At 42.9% G+C, this 19,681-nt stretch overlaps 1 protein-coding gene across 1 annotated transcript in view; it reads left to right on the forward strand.

Moving 5' to 3' along the window:
- Positions 1 to 19,681, forward strand: part of lyst (lysosomal trafficking regulator) — a 92,912-nt gene that overhangs the window by 22,424 nt on the left and 50,807 nt on the right. Inside the window, exons 6-13 of the mRNA XM_080741197.1 lie at positions 14 to 373; positions 4,468 to 5,452; positions 5,928 to 6,092; positions 10,341 to 10,500; positions 12,982 to 13,196; positions 14,806 to 14,872; positions 15,655 to 15,764; positions 18,812 to 19,193. Coding sequence (XP_080597323.1) covers positions 14 to 373; positions 4,468 to 5,452; positions 5,928 to 6,092; positions 10,341 to 10,500; positions 12,982 to 13,196; positions 14,806 to 14,872; positions 15,655 to 15,764; positions 18,812 to 19,193 — 2,444 coding nt within the window. The remainder of the gene's footprint in view (positions 1 to 13; positions 374 to 4,467; positions 5,453 to 5,927; positions 6,093 to 10,340; positions 10,501 to 12,981; positions 13,197 to 14,805; positions 14,873 to 15,654; positions 15,765 to 18,811; positions 19,194 to 19,681) is intronic.

The following is a 19,681-nucleotide window of genomic DNA, read 5'->3' on the forward strand; positions in this document are numbered from 1 at the left end:
TTGCCTCCCTCAGCTTCTCGTACCGCTCCCAGGGCATCCTGCCGAGCGGGGGCGGCGCGGAGGACATGCTGTGGAAGTGGGACGCCCTGGAGGCGTACCAGGAGCTGGTGTTCGGCGAGGACCGCCAGCTGAGTCAGCAGATCGCCGGCCACGTGTGCCACCTGACGCTGCGGGGCAACGCCGTGGTGCAGTGGCAGCTCTACACGCACATCTTCAACCCCGTGCTGCAGAGAGGCGTGGAGCTGGCCCACCACGCGCAGCAGCTTGGCGTGTCCACCGTCTGCAGCCAGGTGTGCAGCTACCACACAGAGTGCCTGCCCGTGGAGACGCTGCTCATATACCTGCAGACGTTACCGGCGCTGCTCAAGTCAAAGTAAGTGGGTTCACACATAGTGAGTGTGCCTGTATGTGCCTGAAAAACCATCTCTCCGTGTATTAGTCATTTCCGTAGGTCATTGGAATGCTGGCTTGAGGTGGACATTTTTTCGGACGCACACAATTAGTGGACGATAATATTTCCAGAAAAGCATAAAGAGCTAGCCCTGAATGACCATAATGGGTCTGTACACTCGAGAGTTATTGCGACCTGACTATCAAAACCTTCACCGGCTGTCAGTCAGTCTGTCTTTCTGTCAGTCAGTCACGTCACACTTTTGCCCTACTCATATCTCCGCCACCGTTGCCCCTATCCATGCCAAACTTTGCACACACACTCCTTGGCTGCCAAACCATTTCAAATCATTTCTCACCTGGCCCTCTTCTAGCGCCACCATGAGGCCGATTCTTGCAAAACACATCTTTGGACACTGCTACAGATTTTGCCCTAAAATCACGCAAAGTGGTACACACTCTCTAAAGTCATGTCATCATCTTGCATCTGTCCCATTTCCCATATTCCCTCCTGATTGGCTACCATTGCCTTCTAAAGTTTGTGTATGCGACCTGACGGTCGCTTATCTCCCGATTAGGGAGTCTTACAAATAAAACGTTTGAGGACCACTTGTACTAGTGGACTCATAATGTGCCATAGTATCATAGTAAATCATTGTCATACATATTCTGAAGAAAACCTGGAGACTGACATTCAGTAATTGGGTCTTATGATCAAGTCTTTGCCACGGACAAATTTGTCCATGTACGGACATATTGATGACCCAGCTGGTCACTTCATCCAATTTTACTTACTGTAACTACCTCCGACCATTTGGCAGTTACGTTCCCATCAACTTTGTTAATACTTTGTTAACGTTAACACTTTAACGTTTAAAATAATGATGATGAAATTGAGTGTATTTGCACTTTTCTAAACAAAGTTACAAAGCGCCTTACAGACATGTTTAAAATGACAAACAACTAAGCAATACAAACAGCAACACATTATCAACACTTAACAGAATAAACAATTTACAGCAATAGAGGTGCCAATTAAAGGCAAATAGTCCTAAGGTGTTTATAAAGGTGTTTGTAGGAACTCAATTGCTGGTCCCTGGTTAGCCAGCACAAACACATCCTACAACTACAATATTTTCTCAGAATTATTTGGAACTAATAAGTAACTGGGCAGTGTCAACTCAAGGCAGACATTTACAAGCAGCCTGATTTAGCCTCTGTGTATGAACGGCAAGTAGCATGTGAGCTAAGAATGGTGATGTGCAGTCGTGGAAGTGGAAAAACTACTTTTACTTAAGTAAAAGTATCAATACTGCAATTTAGAAATACTTTATTACAAGTAAAAGTTTTTAATTAAAAATGTACTGAGTAAAAGTACAAAAGTATTGGTATACTTTACCAAAAGTAGAAAGTACTCATTATGCAGAATGTCCCATTTCAAGTCTTTTGAAAATAGCAGGCCCATTGTGAGCTTATCCACAACTTTCCAACATCCCATCGTGCATTGCGCAGAAGTTGAACGGAGCTTCCGGCGCCGCAGCCGAGTGTGATCTACAAGCTCACAACGGTTGCATCTGCGACGCGACGTGATGTCTGCTGTTAACCGGAAGTGTGATGCAAAGAATTCTCCAGTAAATTCCCGCGGAAAGAGGTGGATAGATTGTCTATTTTCAAATGGCCGACATGTATAGTATATAGTAGTGTTTACTATATGTTTTGTAATAATAATCAACATCTACAAATGAACTAGTAACTAAACATTTCAAATAATTGTAGTGGTGTAAAGATACAATATTTGCCTCTGAGATGTAGTGGAGTAGAAGTAAAAGTATTGAAAGCTGGAAATACTAAGTAAAGTTGTCTCAAATTCGCCTGAGGCTAAAACACACCTTCATATGATTTCTTGTAGAACAAGTCAAAGTGAATGTCGACTAGTCTATAATATACTGTCACCACTGAATTAATAATGACATGTCACTTTAGTCTAATCATTGTTTGAGTTTCATACCGTGTAGCCAGAAAAGGCAGTTGAAGAATGTTGGATACTACTGCTGATGTGCTCTCACATGAGCCAAGTGTATAATTAGCCAGGCCAGGGTCAGTCTTGTCCACACTGACATTGCTTGTCATCAGATATGTCTCTCTGAGTCATTGCTAATTGATGCTGTTAAATTATTGATCACAAACTTTTGTCAAGTAGGCGAGACAGAACATTATTTGACGGTTTATGTGACTGACTTTGATCATGGATAGTCTGTCGCAAAGGGATATACTTAGTTTATAATGTGCGTCTCTTTATGACCCTTTAAAGTTGGCTGATTATAGCAAACTTTCTTTCCTCAGGAAATAATTAATGCCTTATTAATTTGATCTGGGATTGGTGGTAGTGGAATTGGTTGAGTCTTTTGAGTTAATTTTGTCACAAGGCATATTATCTTTAGCTGGCCATTTGCTTTTTTTCAGCTCTCCTGGCTTGGACAAGCTTTCAAGCTCTTCATAGCTAAATGTTACATTAGGGACCTTTTTGAAGAGGCACTCATTTCCCTTTTAAACTGCCTGTGACTAAGCAGAGGGAAATATCATATAACTAGCCCATTTCTCGTATGAACACTGGAAAATTTCTGGGCATCGGGCAATCAGGTCGGGATATTTCAGGTGCTGTGCTCATCATAAACGATTGGTAGATGACAGTTGAGTTTTCCTGTGGCCTACTTTAAATGCAGTTTGGTTCTGCTATCCCAGTCTGCATGCTTCCTTTGAGCGTACTCAGCAAATTGTATCCATAATGTTTATAGACTGACAGTTATGTAGTCACATACTTGTGGAAAGGCTTTATTAATGTAGCTTTTCATTTTAATTAAGAAAGTGTGCATTTACATTGATTAAGCCTCAGGTATGATTTTAAAAAGAGATTTAAAGCATTTAAATACATTTCCCAGCAAGCGATTTGAATCGATTCTTCCAACAAAGTGTTCTTAATTTTAGTGCATCGATGTCTCGCAGCACACAGACCTAAAAGCTTATTACCAGTTAATGAGAAAGGCATGAAATATAAGCTGAAGCCACATGAATGACAGGTGAACAGAGAGCCAAAAGAAGAAGTGGCATAACAGACTATACGCTGATCAAATTGCAACATGTGACTGATAATTCCAAAACAGTAAAGTGGTCACAGGGAGCACCAATAGGAAACAAATGTTGTTTTCAGTTGCTACCATGGTAACCCTGGGCACAATAGAGCATCAATTCCTTGCTGCATATGGTTCTCTTTATCTGCTTCACGCAATTCCACCACATTTTCATGTAACTTAGAGAATGCAAGCACAACAACAAGTAGTCTCTTTACCGATTGCGCGGTTCAGAAGAGTCCATTCAAACAGCAGAATCTCCAGCACTCCCAGAAATGTCCTTTATGCACCTTTTATTTAAGTACGTATTCTGCCTGCGCCTATTTAAGTAAAAGGTACTTACAGTAAAGGACATTTGGTTGAGTGCTGGTGATTCATTCTGCTGTTAGCATTAATTATCTAGGTATAATGGTTTCTTCTTCATGCTGCACTTCTGTTCCTCTGATAAAGGGAAAAGAATGACAATTATGGATTATCCTGGAAAACTCAGACATGATTATAATTTTTTTCTGGATGTAATATACTGTAGCAAAATAAGAGAAAGGGTGAGAGAAATTCAGTGGGAAAAGCATTAATTGAGGTAAAAAGGGGAAAACTATCCCATTTATTGTTGTGCCATAATTATGAAATACAATGAGATCAAATTTGAGCCAACATTTATTTTGACTGAAGATCAGGTAGTAGATCAGATTGAAGTGAACCATTTCAGCCACCAATATTCTACAATTTTGGGAGGGTAGCTTTCTAACCATAGTAGTTCAGACTACACAACAATATTCCTTTGAAGTGATTATTTTCTAAACAAAAGATGTCTGCTTGGCTTTTATGTTATTGGGAATAGTTGAAAATTAATTCATTATTTCAAGCTGAGTGCTTGTAGTGCTACCTGATATCTACGTAGCCATCTTCAGCTTAGCTTCTAATTAGTCTTTTGATGTTTGTGTTGCAGGGTGATCAGAGACCTTTTCATCAGCTGTAATGGGCTGAACCAAGTGACGGAGCTCATCTACCTAGACCAGACACGCTCTTGGGCTCTGAAGGTGTTCGAGACACTGATACTTGGTGTCAGCGACCAGCAGGCCGATGGAATACTCCAAGAACTGGACAGCGCCGATGCCCAGGAGAGGGAGGCCATCCTGGGCCTGGCTGAGGAACTGGGGTCCCGGAGTAGCGGAGATGGCCCGCAGAGTCTCAGCAAGTTCTACGAAGGCCTGAAGGAGGCGTGCCCCCGTCAGAGAGGCAGGAGCGGGACGGGGGCTGCGCCAGGGCGCGGGGGCCGGGCGGAGACGCACCTTAACACCATCAACCTGTTCCTGTGTGTGGCCTTCCTCTGTGTCAGCAAGGAGGCCGACTCAGACCGTGACTCAGCCAACGACTCCGAGGACACGTCCGGTTACGACAGCACGGCTAGTGAGCCGCTGGGCGGGCGGTTGCCTTGTCTGTCGCCGGACAGCGTGGCTCTGCCCTCCAAAGAACAAGTGCGCCGGTCAGCGGATGTCTGGTCGGTGTGCCGCTGGATCTACCTGGCCAGTCCCATGTTCCAGAGGCAGTTCTTCAGGCTCGGCGGCCTGGACGTTTGCTCGCGCCTCATGACCATGGTTATTCAGAAACTGACCTCTAAGACCAAGGACGGGAAGGCCAAGAAGAAGAGAGACGGCAAGGGCAAGGCCAGCCCGTCTATTCCTGAATCCCCTGCACCAGTCATGACTCCAACTGAGCCTGGCACTACCTCACAGGGGTTGGAGGAGACCAACCTCGACGCAGCCGACAATCTCAGCACTGGCCCGGCAGAGGGAAAGACCAAAGATCCAGCAAAGAAGCTAGAGGAGGAATGGCCCCTGCAAAGCATTCGTCTCCTTGAGGCCCTGTTGGCCATTTGTCTGCACAGCGCTAACTCGGCCCTGCAGAGGATTGAGCCTGAACTATCCTTCCAGGTAGAATTCTTTAATTCTTTATGAAGCTCACGTTGAGCTCTCACACTATTTTAGTCTGTTTCAAACTGAACACAGTGAATGTCCAACCCATATAGAAATTTCCCTTCTTCTTCCTGGATACTAAATGAAAATAGCTTTTTTTGGTTAGTTGTTAGCTTAACGTCTGGTAGTTACTATGGTGAGGGGGAAAAAAACATAATGGGAGAAGTGATATCGTGGGCTTCTCTCTCCCCTGACCCCTTTTCAATTTGTACGCTAATTTGATAGCTAATGTGTTTAACCACAAGATAATAATCACAAGATAATATTAACCAACCAAACAGCTGACCACGGGTCCCAGTGTTTGCCTCCTAGCAACATGAGAACGTTTGGATGAAACTGTCTATTGTACGCTCCTGTTCGACCTCTGAGTAACACTTTGACTCCAGTATGATTTTGGGAATGCCTCTGTCCTCCCCTGTCCCCTCCCTCACAGCTCCAGTCAGTGGAGGAGACCCTGTGTGAAGTCAGAGACCAGCTCTCTCGCTCTGGAGTGGTGAACTCTGACCTGGCCGTGCCTCTGTTTGACTCTCTGTTGAGAGTAGCCCTGGCTGAGGTGTCCCCTTGCCCCGATCTCCCCCCAGAGGACAAGCAGGACAGGGTAAGCTCTGACTTGATTTGGGAGAGGCAGCGGCACGCATATACATGGGCTAAACATTTCATGTAGATCGGATATTTTCAAAAGATTCGTATACATTTGAAGACTTGTGGTACTTTTGCTACTTAAAGTACATTTTGATGTCAATACTTTTGTACTCAAGTACATTTTGAATTGTGGACTTTTATTTAGAACAGAGTAACTGAGTATTTCTATATTGCAATATTGATACTTTTACTTAATGTAGGACTGGCATCTAAAGGGGTACTGTCACTTTAAAAAGTAATCTTAAAATATTAGTTAATATGTTTATGATGTCATTGTGGGAATGCACAATTATAAGCGAATCAAATTAATTGACTGTACTTAGCCCTATTTCGCCGTATGTATCATATATGATACACCGTTTAAATTATGCAATGTGGTGTCAGTGTAACCAATAATTGGTACAAAACCCTGTTGTATCATATCTGATACATCCCTGAATGCACCTGGTCCATACCATTTGCACTGCAAGCACTTACAGAGGCTCAGATGGTATGACCCAAAATGCCTGCCACCATCTAATTAGCAACAGCTGACTGCACAGGCCAAACATTTTGCTTTGGAGGATTTTCTGGTAGGTTTTCCTTGTATATCTGTCCTAATATTTCGAAATAAGGGTTGTATAACTTGAATGAACTAAGGAGTTTTCAAAATTTTGCGTTTTAGTTTGTTGTTTACCGAAACGTATAACGTATGTATCATATTTGATACAACAGGCACATGACTCTGCATTTTGGCATTTTGGGTCACATCTGCCATTAAACAAATGGCATTTTGGGTCATACCATCTGAGCCTCTGTAAGTGCTTGCAGTGCAAATGGTATGGTCCAGGTGCATTCTGGGAAGGCATTCTGGGTGAGTTAGAGGGAATATCATTGTTACAAATAGTTTTAATTTGTTGGTTTTGTTTTAATTGTAGTGAATGGTATGTATCATATTTTATACAACAGGCACTTGTTTTTCCGACTTGTATAACCCTATAGTATCAAATGTGATACAATAAAAAAAATCATATAAAGGCAGGTTTTTTGAAAAAAACTTTTTTGGATTTTGTTTTGGGGCCTAATAAAGTGTTCAAATTCAAAGAATTGGAATTTTCTGACTAGTCCTTCATGGGTCAGGTTCTATAGGGTTAGACTACTTACTGTACTGGTCAGCTGTTGTTGGGGGCGAGGGGCAGATTACACTGTGACAGGAGTTTCAGACTATTTCAGACCGTTTTCACTTTTCAGAGAGACCACGTGACCTATTGTATCATACTATTATAATTTCGGGGTGTGTCAGCGGGCCAAACATTTGAGTACTTTTTCCACCACTGCTATTTGGAGGGTGTAGATGAGTGCCAAAGTCTCAAACAACCAACAACCAGGCCGCTTATGTAGGATGTCTGGGCCTTGAGGTGTTTGAACAGCAGCGTTCCAACTAGTTTGAAGCTCGGAGTCTATTTATTTTTCATTTAGAAGCCCACTTTCAAAGGAAGAAAACTGGTTTTGTGGGGAAGAAAGGTTGACATTTTGGTTGAAATTGCTTGCTTTTATCCGTGAGAATCATAATAGCGTAGTGGACAACATAAATGAAATGATCTTTTTTATTTTCTGGGTTGAAGTCATCTGACGTTTTGGCTGAAGGTCAACACTGCAATTATTGTCAGCCTTTTAGTGGGTGACTCCTGCCTTGTCTTTAGATGGGTTTTCCACAAATCATTTGTAATTGCCTGTGTAATTATATGCCAACATTGAGGATTGAGGTATAACAGATTTATGCTTCACCGAATAATTCTTGGAAGCTTAGTTCTCTCTCAGTTAGCGATTTGGACTATGAGTTTACTTGATTATTATTAGTACATACCTTGTTGCTCCTTACTTAGTGTGTGTACAGAACGTGTACAGTATATTTTGCGGACTGGGTCTCAACTGTAATTTTCATATCTCAAATGCTATTCCAAAAAGGGGAGATTACGTGCTAAACCTGGGATATTTTCCTCCATTTCCTCCAACCCTTCAATTCTGTGCGAGCACACGTTTGCACATTTTGTCCCCATGTTTACAGTATATGTGTACGTGTTTGTGCACACTGCACACACACAGATGACTGACTACACAGTGCTGGGAATGGGTGATTCAATGTGTGTGAATGCCTCGCAAGTCAGCTGATAGCCTGATACCGTCTTATGACTAAAATCTTGTAACTTTTTATTCATTCAAAACATTGTTTTGCCATTCTTCTGCTGCAACTGGGGAACCTACTGTAACTGTTGCTTGTTCCTGCTGAATGTAATGTAGCAAAAGATTTTTGTTCAAGTTTTAGATACATTCTAACTGTACGGTTAAAAGAAAAAAGGATAGTTAGCACTGCGTTGGGGTGTGTGTGAGACAGTTTGTCTTGCGCTTTACAGAATGAGGTAAGCTCTTATCTATACTATAATTTTGCGAATGTCTGAGTGAGTGTCTGTCTGTCTGTCTGTCACAGCGTTTCTCCTCGGTGGCTGGAGCAATTGATCTGAAATCGCATCACCATAAGCATATGAACACACCTGACATAACTGTGAAGCCCGTTTGTCACTTTCACAAATCGTATGCTGTATATTCGCATTTTTATGGTGTATCTACTATCTATTCTGCATCTAGCATGAGGCACATCTATTCTGCATCTAGCTTGAGGCAAAATGTTTAACCAGCTGTGTGTGTGTGTGTGTGTGTGTGTGTGTGTGTGTGTGTGTGTGTGTGTGTGTGTGTGTGTGTGTGTGTGTGTGTGTGTGTGTGTGTGTGTGTGTGTGTGTGTGTGTGTGTGTGTGTGTGTGTGTGTGTGTGTGTGTGTGTGTGTGTGTGTGTGTGTGTGTGCTCTGCCCTGCCATAACTTGTGACACCCAATGTGCGTTAGCCCACTCAACTTGTGACATCCGTTTGACTTGTGACACCCAAAATTTGGATGCCACAAGTTTTCTTTGTTTAAATCAAGGTATTTTACTCCCATGGTGCTCTGGTGTGATTTTTAGGGTTGGATGTCATAAGTGACATTTTCTTAGATTTGTGTGTGTGTGGGTTTGTGCTCGTGGACTCCCCTTGGAGGCTGGACCATGCTACTTTTAAAAATGTGGATTTTCCATCATTTAAACAGATTTTCGTCAAATCTGATAGTTAATAATGACACCTGATTTTTTTTGGAGCTGTACGAGCCCTGGAAAGGGTTTTAAAAATGTGGATTTTCCATCATTTAAACAGATTTTTGTCAAATCTGATAGTTGCTAATGACACCTGATTTTTGATTGGAGCTGTACGAGCCCTGGAAAGGGTGGTTGCCGAAAGTGAGTATACAGCCTCGCATGCAATTTATCGGATGTCGGATGTCACAAGTCATCTCAAGGCAGTATGCGTGTGTGTGTGTGTGTGTGTGTGTGTGTGTGTGTGTAGGCAGGCGGGTGTGTGTGCAGGCGGGTGGGCGGGCGGGCGGGCTGGGGGGGGGGGGAGGGGGGACAGTATCTCTGTAGCCATTAAACGAAACGGGTTTCTTACATTGATGCTCCTACATCATGCAAGCACCAGTTAAAGTTACTTTCCATCCCTCATATACTGTGTGCACAGTGCACATCCCATAACCCACACACTGCACATCATTTTGGAGCTCATATCTTTGAACGGGTAAGGGCTAGTTAAATGTATTCAGTGGATCGTATTGTGTTTGAAATTCACAGCAAACTACAAGTAGGGCTGTCACGATTATTTTACATAACGATTTAATTGTGTTTTTGTCGCTGACAATCACATTTCTGTTTGGCTTGTAGGCTTTGAAGTTGCACATGGCAGATATGACACATAACCTAAATATACAAAGAAATGACTGACATATTTGCCAAATTTATACTTAAAAAAGAACTGACATACAACGTGGAAATAGCCGATCTACAAGCTCACAATGCGTCGCAACGCGCTGTGAGCTTTTAGGTCTTTCCACTATTTCTGAAAATATAAATACGGTATATGAAAATGTTTCAACATGGGAACGATTATGACGATAATGACAAAATAATTGCGACTATGTCAAATAATTACGATTATTTCAAATAATTGTGATAGACGATTATGTAATAATTGTGACAGGCCTAACTACAAGTACTTCTGCTTAATTCAGACAGCTGTCATCTTACTTATTGCCTCTGTGCTTCTCCCTCCCTCCCTCCCTCCCTCCCTCCCTCCCTCCATCTGTTAGAAGCTGCAGGTGTTGGTGGAGAGCGTGGCCCCAGCGGGGGACCTGTCTGAGGAGGTAGACGAGGGGCAGGGCTGTAGCATCAAGCCCCCTGGGGAGGAGGAAGGAGGCTACGACGCAGACAGCGAGAGCAACCCTGAGGACATGGCCAAACAGGAAGAAGGTAGGGTGCACTCCTTCACCACACACACACACACACACACACACGCACACGCACACGCACACGCACACACACCCACACACACAGGCCTGACACAATTATTACATAATCGTCTAATCGCAATTATTTGACATAATTTGCAATAATCATTTCCATGTTGAAATACGTTCATATATTTTTCAGAAATAGTGGAAATAGCTGATCTTCAAGCTCACAAGCTTATTCCACTATCGATGTTCTTTTTTAAGTATAAAGTTGTCAGATATGTCAGTCAATTCTTTCTATATTTATGTGTCATATCTGCCATGTGCAAATTCAAAGCCTAAAAGCCAAACTGAAATGTAATTGTCAACAACAAAAAAAACACAATTAAATTATTTGAGTGACAAATGTAAAATGTCATAATCGTGAGAGCCCTACACACACACACACACACACACACACACACACACGCACGCACTTTGGTAATAGTAGTAATACCTTTATTTGTATATGACAATAACAATATATATAGCATTAAAACACATTAGAATGCAGCATAATAATATAATGTGCCGTGCTGGATTATAATGTGTTGTTCTTGTTATTTAATGGAGTTTATTTTATAAACTACACACACACACACACACACACACACACACACACACACACACACACACACCTGTATTTACTCATTCCTGAGTATCCCCGCCGTAGCTATACACCTCACTGCTCTTATTAAATCCACTTTATACTGGTGTCATATAGTGACAGATATTATTGTTCTCTGTACCATTTTAGTTTTTTCCCCCTTACGTCTTAAGTCTTACGCTTTCACAGTTTGAATTGTGTCATAGTTTTTTCCTGTTTTATTTACTTCCCTAAGGCTATGTTTTTCCTGTTTTATTTTCTTCCCTAAGGCTATTTTCTCACATTTGCTTCATACTGTCGACCCCTGTCTGCAATAGTTGTACAGAGTGCAGCGGTCTTGGAGATTGATGGATTGCAATGCTGTGTATTTGACTCAACCCCTTCAGCAGCTAATGATTTAGCTCTGGGAAACCGTTAAAAGTACATTCTCTCCCACCACTGAGATGACCTGTCAACCTATCTGTACTCCAAGGACTGAGATTCACTATCGGTTGTTTGTTGTTTTTAGTTTTTCGGAAATAATACCAGTCGGGAGGTACAGCACAGTATGAGGCTTAAAAAACTCTGAACCGGCAAATATGAGTAACTTCCTGGACGACATGGCATGATCTAGCATTCCTTTGCCTGCTTCGGAGGACACGTGGCATTGACCACGAGCGGATACTTTTACAGTTTGTGCGAATGACAGGGCAGAAAATGCACAGTGTGGTTTCGTCTGGCGGCCAGTGACCCCTTCTCTGGTCAGCTCTGTTCTCCTTTCTGCTCCTTTCTCCTTTCTGTGGGTTTGGTTAAGACTCCTGTCCTTATAACCCCCTCTATTATGTTTTAATCTCCTCAGAATGGACTCTTTGTTTTCCCCCTTAGATGATGTAAGTTTGCTGCACTCCACAGCCTCATGAGCTGAATCTTGTGACTTAAGTAGTATTCTTGCATGCGCACACAGACGCACATACAGTGCACCTCTCATATCTTCTTTCCCCTTCACTCTGATTCTAAACATTGATTGTGCATCTGTCAGCCTCAGTCAGTGTTCATTGATCCCCAGTGTAGCCAACAGTTAATTTTGTCGAGTACGTTGCAGATGAGTAGCTACAGTAGGTTGACATTTTCAGAATGTCTTTATCCCTGGTGTTTCGCAATAGTCATGTGTTCAAATGACTGTATTCGCTTGGATAACCCCCTGTACTGTAAGTGGTGCATTGGATTGATTTGTGGAATCCCCGGACAGAACGCAGGGCCATTTCAATCGACTACAAAAATGAGAGCTGCTCTAAGGCGGATAACCACAGTACGTTGGGCGTTGTTGAACTTCTTCTTAGAATTTACTCAGTGCATTATATATTTGAATGCGTGCAACATGGAAGGTAGCTCTGTGAGAGTACACAGGATGGGGGACGGAGAGGGAGGTAGAGAGAGAGAGAGGGAGAGGGAGACCAAGCAAGCAAGCAAGCAAGCTTCATTAATAAAGGCACGTCCCAGAAGCCGCGTGAGAGCCAACCGGGTCGGCTCTCCTGTAAATCATGAGGGGACTCCCATGCTGCCGCTGGAAAGGCACAGGACGGAAACTAAATCATTTGTATGCGCCGCGCTCCGACATTGAAGCTTTTGGCTTGCGCAGGGGAGGCCCCTAACCGCGGGAAGACACACATGCGTACGTGTACATTTTGTGTTTTCACTGTGCTACTGTGCTTGGTGGGGGTGGGGGGTGGGGGGTTATCACGTGTGTGTGTGTGTGTGTCATCACGTGTGTGTGTGTGTGTGTCCGTTTCAAGTTTTTGTTTTTAGGGGGGATTTGTTTTCCATTTTTTTGTCACATGGACGTCAACTCTGTGGTGTCTGTGGTTCCCGTGGCAGGAGTGAAGGCGGAATCGGACGTGTTGCACGGGGAGTTCGGAGTGGCGGGGCAGGGCCCCGGGCGCGGCATGCTGCTCTTCCCGGAGATCTGCACCATGGAGCTGCAGCTGCTCGCCGCCGGCTCGCCTGACCTGGAGGTCCTGAAGCACGTGTTCCACAGCCTGCTGGGGGCGGTGCGCGCCAACCCGCACAACGCCTCCCTCCTCTACGACCAGGTCTTTAACCTTCTCCTTCTTTTTTGGAGCTGTGTGAAACACAGGCTCCCTATACGTGGCTGTGTGGGTCTGTGTGTGTGTCTGTCTGTCTGTCTGTGTGTCTGTGTGTGTGTATGTAGCCTGAACTTCCTAAACTTCGGCACGCCACTAGTCCCACAGTTTTGCCACCACACACTCGCGCCATATGTCAAATCGACCGGCTTACTTGGGAATCGTGGGCTATTACTTTTCTAAGAGAAAGGTTCTATAGTTTAATTGATATTAATTTATTAGTGAATTAATTTTCCCCATTGACTTATAATGGGAATCGCAAAAACTCACATTCAATTATTTGTCTCTCGCAAACCATAGGGGCTAGAGTTTCAAGACTTGGAGAGGAGGTTCATAATGATTTCAAGGATTAAATAAAAAATAATTGTGTCATTTGGCCGCATGGTGGCGCCATAACACCCCACTTTACGTTTTGGCCTGTAACTCTTGAACCGTAGGTCGGAAAATTAAAAATATTTTTTCCCTGGATTCCTTGGGTCATGACGCATCTCCCCATATAGGCCACGCCCATTTGCGCCATGATAGATTTTCCGCCATCTTGAATTTTCTCCAAAACACACTTTTTGCTCCTTTTCCTACATATTTTCTTCAAATGTCACAAAAATCGGTACACATGATCCACACACACACACACACACACACACACACACACACACACACACACACACACACACACACACACACAGCTCCACTTCACACGGGTGTGATTTTTTATTCTTCTTCTTGTTCTCGTTATCTTCCTCCTCCTCCTCCTTCTTGTCCTCGCCCTTCTTCTCAGCTCCTCACTGCGCTACTCAGTGGTGTAAAGTAACTAAGTACGATTACTTAAGTACTGTACTTAAGTACAATTTTGAGGTATTTGTATTTTACTTTTGTGTTTCCGATGTCCAGCACTTTTACTTTTACTCCACTGCATCTCAGATCCAAATATTTTACTCCACTAAATTTATTTTAACACTTTAGTTACTTGTTACTTTGCAGATATAAATTATAATCTTATAAAACATACATTAACCACCTAATTTATACTGTGGCTATTTGAAAATAGCCGATCTACAGTGTAGATCGGCTATTTCCAAAAAATGTTGTACTTTTACTTTTGGTACTTTAAGTTCATTTTCATACCAATACTTGTTGTGTACTTGTATTCAAGTACATTTTGAATTCCAGACTTTTACTTGTAACAAGGTATTTCTAAATTACAGTATTGATACTAATAAGAAATGTGAGTACTTTTTCCACCACTGCTGCTACATCATTATGTTTTGTTTTTTTTATAATTTCTTTTTTTGGCTTTTATGCCTTTATTGATAGTATACAGTAGACTGACAGGAAATGGGGAGAGAGTGAGATGGGGAGTGACATGCGGCAAAGGTCGTCCGGATCGGGAATCGAACCGGCGACGCCGCGGCAACCATGCCTATGTGGCGGTGCCTATGTGGTATGCGCCTTGACCAGTAGGCCACCGGACGCTCCTACATCATTTATGTTTTTACTTGCACGTCTCCTCCCAGCTGTGTTGTGAGTGTATGGATGACACATGTTCTGGTCCACACAGGGCGGAGTCAAAAGCATCCTCTCTGGTTTCCACAACATCCTCAGCCAAACAGACCCCTCCTTGACAGGTTTGTCTTATTTGTTGTAGTTGTTTTTTTTTCTTCTGCAGGACAGAAAGCCAGAATACGTTGTCCACCAGCCACAGTTACTGGTGGACTTTATAAAAAATAGAGCTGGCCCTGTCAACGAGTACTGGTTCCCTGTAAAAGTGGCTGGTTTGGTATAGAAATGTACTAGCATCTATTAGCATTTGTCTATTGGCCAGTGTTAGTTTTACACTCTGGTTGTATGTTATTGAAGGATGTCATTATTCACCAGTTCTATGGGAATAAACTTGAATGTGAACGGCAAAAGACTAAAAAAAAACATGTTTCGTTCTGGGTAGCATTTGATAAACAGTAAGGAAACAAAATGTTTTTGATCCATATTGATCTCCTCTGTTTTAGTTAACTTTTATTCAATTAAAAGGCTTCACCAGGGTGAAGCCAAAGAGACATTTCTAGCAGTGGATAATAAAGTTATCTTGCTCTCTCTCTCCTCTCTCTCTCTCTCTCTCTCTCTCTCTCTCTCTCTCTCTCTCTCTCTCTCTCTCTCTCTCTCTCTCTCTCTCTCTCTCATCTGTGTGGTGGTCCATTGTGAATTGCATTTAGTTTTGTTTAGTTTTTCTACCCACAACATGGGCTCCTGCTGGCTCTACTGGCTGTGGGAGATTTAATAGTTTAGAAGGAACACTCCGTCTGACTGGGAGTAGAAAGTTCCATTCTGTTTGTTAGTATTTCTGTATGTGTTGCGTGCCTGCCTGACTGAGTGAAGTGTTATTGCGTAATCATCTTTTCATTGGTCTGTGCAGATTGCCAGACCGTCCTAGTGGAGCTGCTGGTTGCCATGGTGATCCGGCGAATCACGGCGGAGGAACTGGCCCTGTTGATTTTGCTCTTCCTGGAGAAATCCCCTCCTACGGTAAATGGCAAACCTTATCGTTCACCAAACAATCAACACTGTTGGCTTTAATGCTGACCCATTCATATTGTTGGCTTTCTGTCGTCACTTTGTTGACATTGTTGGCTTACCACCTTCACTGTTAATTGAAATTCTTTTAATGGGAATAACCCCCTGAGATGTACCATCTAGTTTTCATACATTTAGACTAAACAGTTGACACCATAGTAGTGTATGAAGTTCAAAATATCTGCACCTTTCATATTTTAACCCATTAAGACCTGAGGCTTATCTAGGCTCCAAAGTAGCATGACAGTGTGTGCCTTTGCTGCATGTCACCCCCATCTCCCTCTACCTATTTCCTGTCAGACTACTGTCCTATCTATAAAGGCATAAAAGCCAAATAACGTTAATGTTTAGTTATTTTTATTCAAAAATAGCGGATGTACAAGCACGCCGCACTATGTGCTATTTTTGAATAGCCTAAAGCAAAAATCTAAAATGAACAAATGCTTTCTCGGTTGTGATGGGTTGTAAAGAATCTTGAACATAATGTGAGCTGCTGTACTGATTAGATGCTCAGACAGCCACTCTCTGCCTCTGCCTCAGCTCCTGAGAAGCCATCAACACATGCAGCAGTGCTCCTTCTCTCTCCTGGGCTGTCTTCACTTCATAATTAGCACCCATGTGTCAGGAACCAATGTGATGCTAACTAGTTATTACCACAGACCTGTTGTTAATTGGAATCCGACAAGCAGCCAACTGTTTTTAGAAATGAGGTCCTTTAGTTGCAACAGGGGTGGTAGGCAGCACACATGATACTTCTGAATATGTTTTACTCGTCTACCTAAGCACTATTATATACTTTCATAATGACAACTTGTGAAAATAGACAAATAGAAGTTCACAACACAGAAGTAGTACCCCATTTTTTCAAAATCCTGGAGTTTACAGTTTGATCATAGGATCATAAAGCCTGATTTATACTGTACTTGGTTCTGCCAGATTTAAAACGTTGTCTATAGCTGTAGCTGCCCTTGCCAGCAAATCCTAGTGTTTTCACGTACGTACCTTTGAAAAATCATAGGATATTATTTATCGCAGCGATACGCCTGCGGGCGGTCTCCTAGTGTTGGGAAAAGAGTTATAGCCAGTTGACTGTGGCTTGTTTTCACCAAAAAGCAGCACAAAGCTGAGACTCGTCTAACCTAATGTTTTTCTGAAAAAACATATGTTACTTTATCTGTCAAGGACCCCTAGAATTATATGTATTTGACCATGGACCCCCATCACAAAATATTTTGTTCCAGGCAGGGACCCCCAGAAGCAAAGATTTGAGTTAAAAATATATTGAGTTAAAAAGAATATATTTTCAAAGATTTGCACAAAATGTTCCAAGTTTTTTCAAAAATAGCGCTATGAGCTTGTATATCTGCTATTTTTGAATAGCCCAAGTATAAAAAATAAAGTTGAAGTGGTTTGTTTTTGTTGAGATCGTGTGATTTTTGGCTGTATTCTTCTTCAGTGATGCTAGCATCATTCACAGATTTGACCTCTAACATAAACCTCCCAAATAAAGGCTTTGACAAGCGCTCCTCTTTGACGCTATGGACATCAGACGATTTGACGGACGTCCTCGTCCACGGTAGTAAAAGAGTTGGTGGCTCACTGGTGTCGCGCACAGAAAATTGTAGATCTGATCTACAAGCTCGCAACGCTACGACACATTGCGAGTTTGTAGATCCGTTACGGGAGACACGATACACAACCAAGTACAAATGGGATTTAACGTAGGCTGTGATAGTGTTGTATCGTGCCTGCGCTGTCTCCTAGATGCCTGTATATATTTGTTTGTAAATAATGCATATAGTAGCATGTCTTCATGCCAAGGCCTCTGTAATATTTACTTCTTGTTGATCTCTATGCTATGGAGTCTCTCTGGGTTACTTGAGGTTTGATGCCGAGCTGTGGATGGTCCAATATACAGTACATTTTAACACTTAAGTGGGACCGCGGGCTGCGGAGAGCACACGTCAGCGTGCATACACACACGCGCAAGCACACGCACATGCCTCGTACACAAGATAGTTCTTTATTCCCTTTGACTGAAAAATAGGATCCCCCAAAGTCGACTCTCTTCATAAGTTGAGTAAAAAAAAAAAAAATTATGATAGGATAACATTTTGTATCTGACCTTTACAGGTCCGTTCTTACACTCGCTCAGAGTTAGATTATTACTGTGGATTTGATCGTGTGTAGACCCTCAGCTCATTCACATTTAATAAATAATTAAAAAAATGAATAAATGACTGGCCAGCCGGGGCGCCCCGGAGGGGAACAGAACTGGTTGGAATAATATGTTTCTTCCGTGCGCTACGTCCAACCGAGGAAATAAGTGATAAGAGGTGATAAGAAGCGGCCTGCTCACTCCTCATGCGTTGAAGGCAGCTCAGTTCGGGGCTCTCCCCAGGTTGGCAGAGGGAGAGCAGTACCCAGGATTACTGTTTAGGCAATTGGCGCTGGGTGAAATATTGTGGGATAAATAAAAATAATAATAACTAGAAATACTGTTCCTACAAAGCAGTGTGGTCTCGCATGGAACACCATGTATGGGCACAAAGATCTACCCAACAGGCACTCCAACATACTGTATATGGGATGAAAGTCTGCCCAACAGGCACTCCAAGTCTCCAACATTACTTCTGAGACTCCTGGCTACATTTTATATAGATAGATAGATACCTTGGGATAATAAAGGTATCTATCTATCTATCTATATAATTTATATACTTATTCTAAAGTTTTGGGAGAACATATACGACAAAAGATTTCATGGGGGTGTTGTTATTTATATCAGGTTGCACTTGTTGGTGGTAATGTCACCAAGAACACTGCTCCTCATTGGCTAAAGGCTCTGCCTTTGTACTGTTGGTAATTATTTTGAGGAGAATAACCTTGGTCTATAAAGTTTTTATATAACATACTGATCTCGCCTTTCAGCCCACAATAATAAATGACAGTCTGCTGTTTCCGACTAACCTCCCCGTCTTTCCTCGTTGTGCTGCCAGGAGATCCTACTGAAGGGCATCCTGCAGATCGTGGAAGCCAACATGCAGATGGAGCCACTTCACTTCCTGTCCTTTCCCATAATCCTCGGGGCCTCCACGCCGGGCGGGACGTCCCCAGGCTCCAGACAGAGCAGCAGCGCTGCGGGAGGGGGAAAAGGTGGTGTGGGGCTACTGTGGAGGGGAAAGCTGTCCCCCGGCCGTAGGGATGGTGACGGCGAGACGCGGCGACCCAGCCACCTGCGCACCTCTCCCTGGCATGTGGCCCCGCTCCAGCTGCCTCTGCTGGGGCAGAACTGCTGGCCACACATGGCCAGCGGCTTCAGCGCCTCCATGTGGATGAGGGTGGAAGAGCCCGAGGACAAGGATGCAGATAAAGACAAAGGTGAGACAACACAGTCTTTGTGAGACACTTCTTTGGCCCACGTTTGATGCACAGAACTTATTGACAGATAGTAGCTCATAACATACGTGGATGGTGGATTTTTATGAAACAAAAACTTTGCGGATAGAAAGAGGATAATTCAAGCTTTCCGCACAGCTACAATTTTGGTGAGTTTAACATGTTTAATACAACCAGTAGTTTTTGCCACTCAGTAGGCGTTCCTGCATAACTCCCGGGTACGATGATGTCACACGAATAGCCTCTATACAGTATATATTGTCGCTATCGGGGAGAAATCTTCTATGTTCAAAACTGATACTTTTCAGGAAATGGAAAAAAGAACCTGTGTTCCAATGCATCCAGTGTAGTTATTTAGTCACAAGCTCATAATACTTTTCATTGGTTAAATATGTTTTAAACCCTCAGACGGCCGTAACCACTTTTCACTTTGAAAATAGCGGAAATGGACAATCTACATTCTACAAGGT

This window comes from Nannobrachium achirus (genome assembly GCF_963921795.1).
Source record: "Nannobrachium achirus genome assembly, chromosome: 13".
Lineage (NCBI taxonomy): Eukaryota > Metazoa > Chordata > Actinopteri > Myctophiformes > Myctophidae > Nannobrachium > Nannobrachium achirus.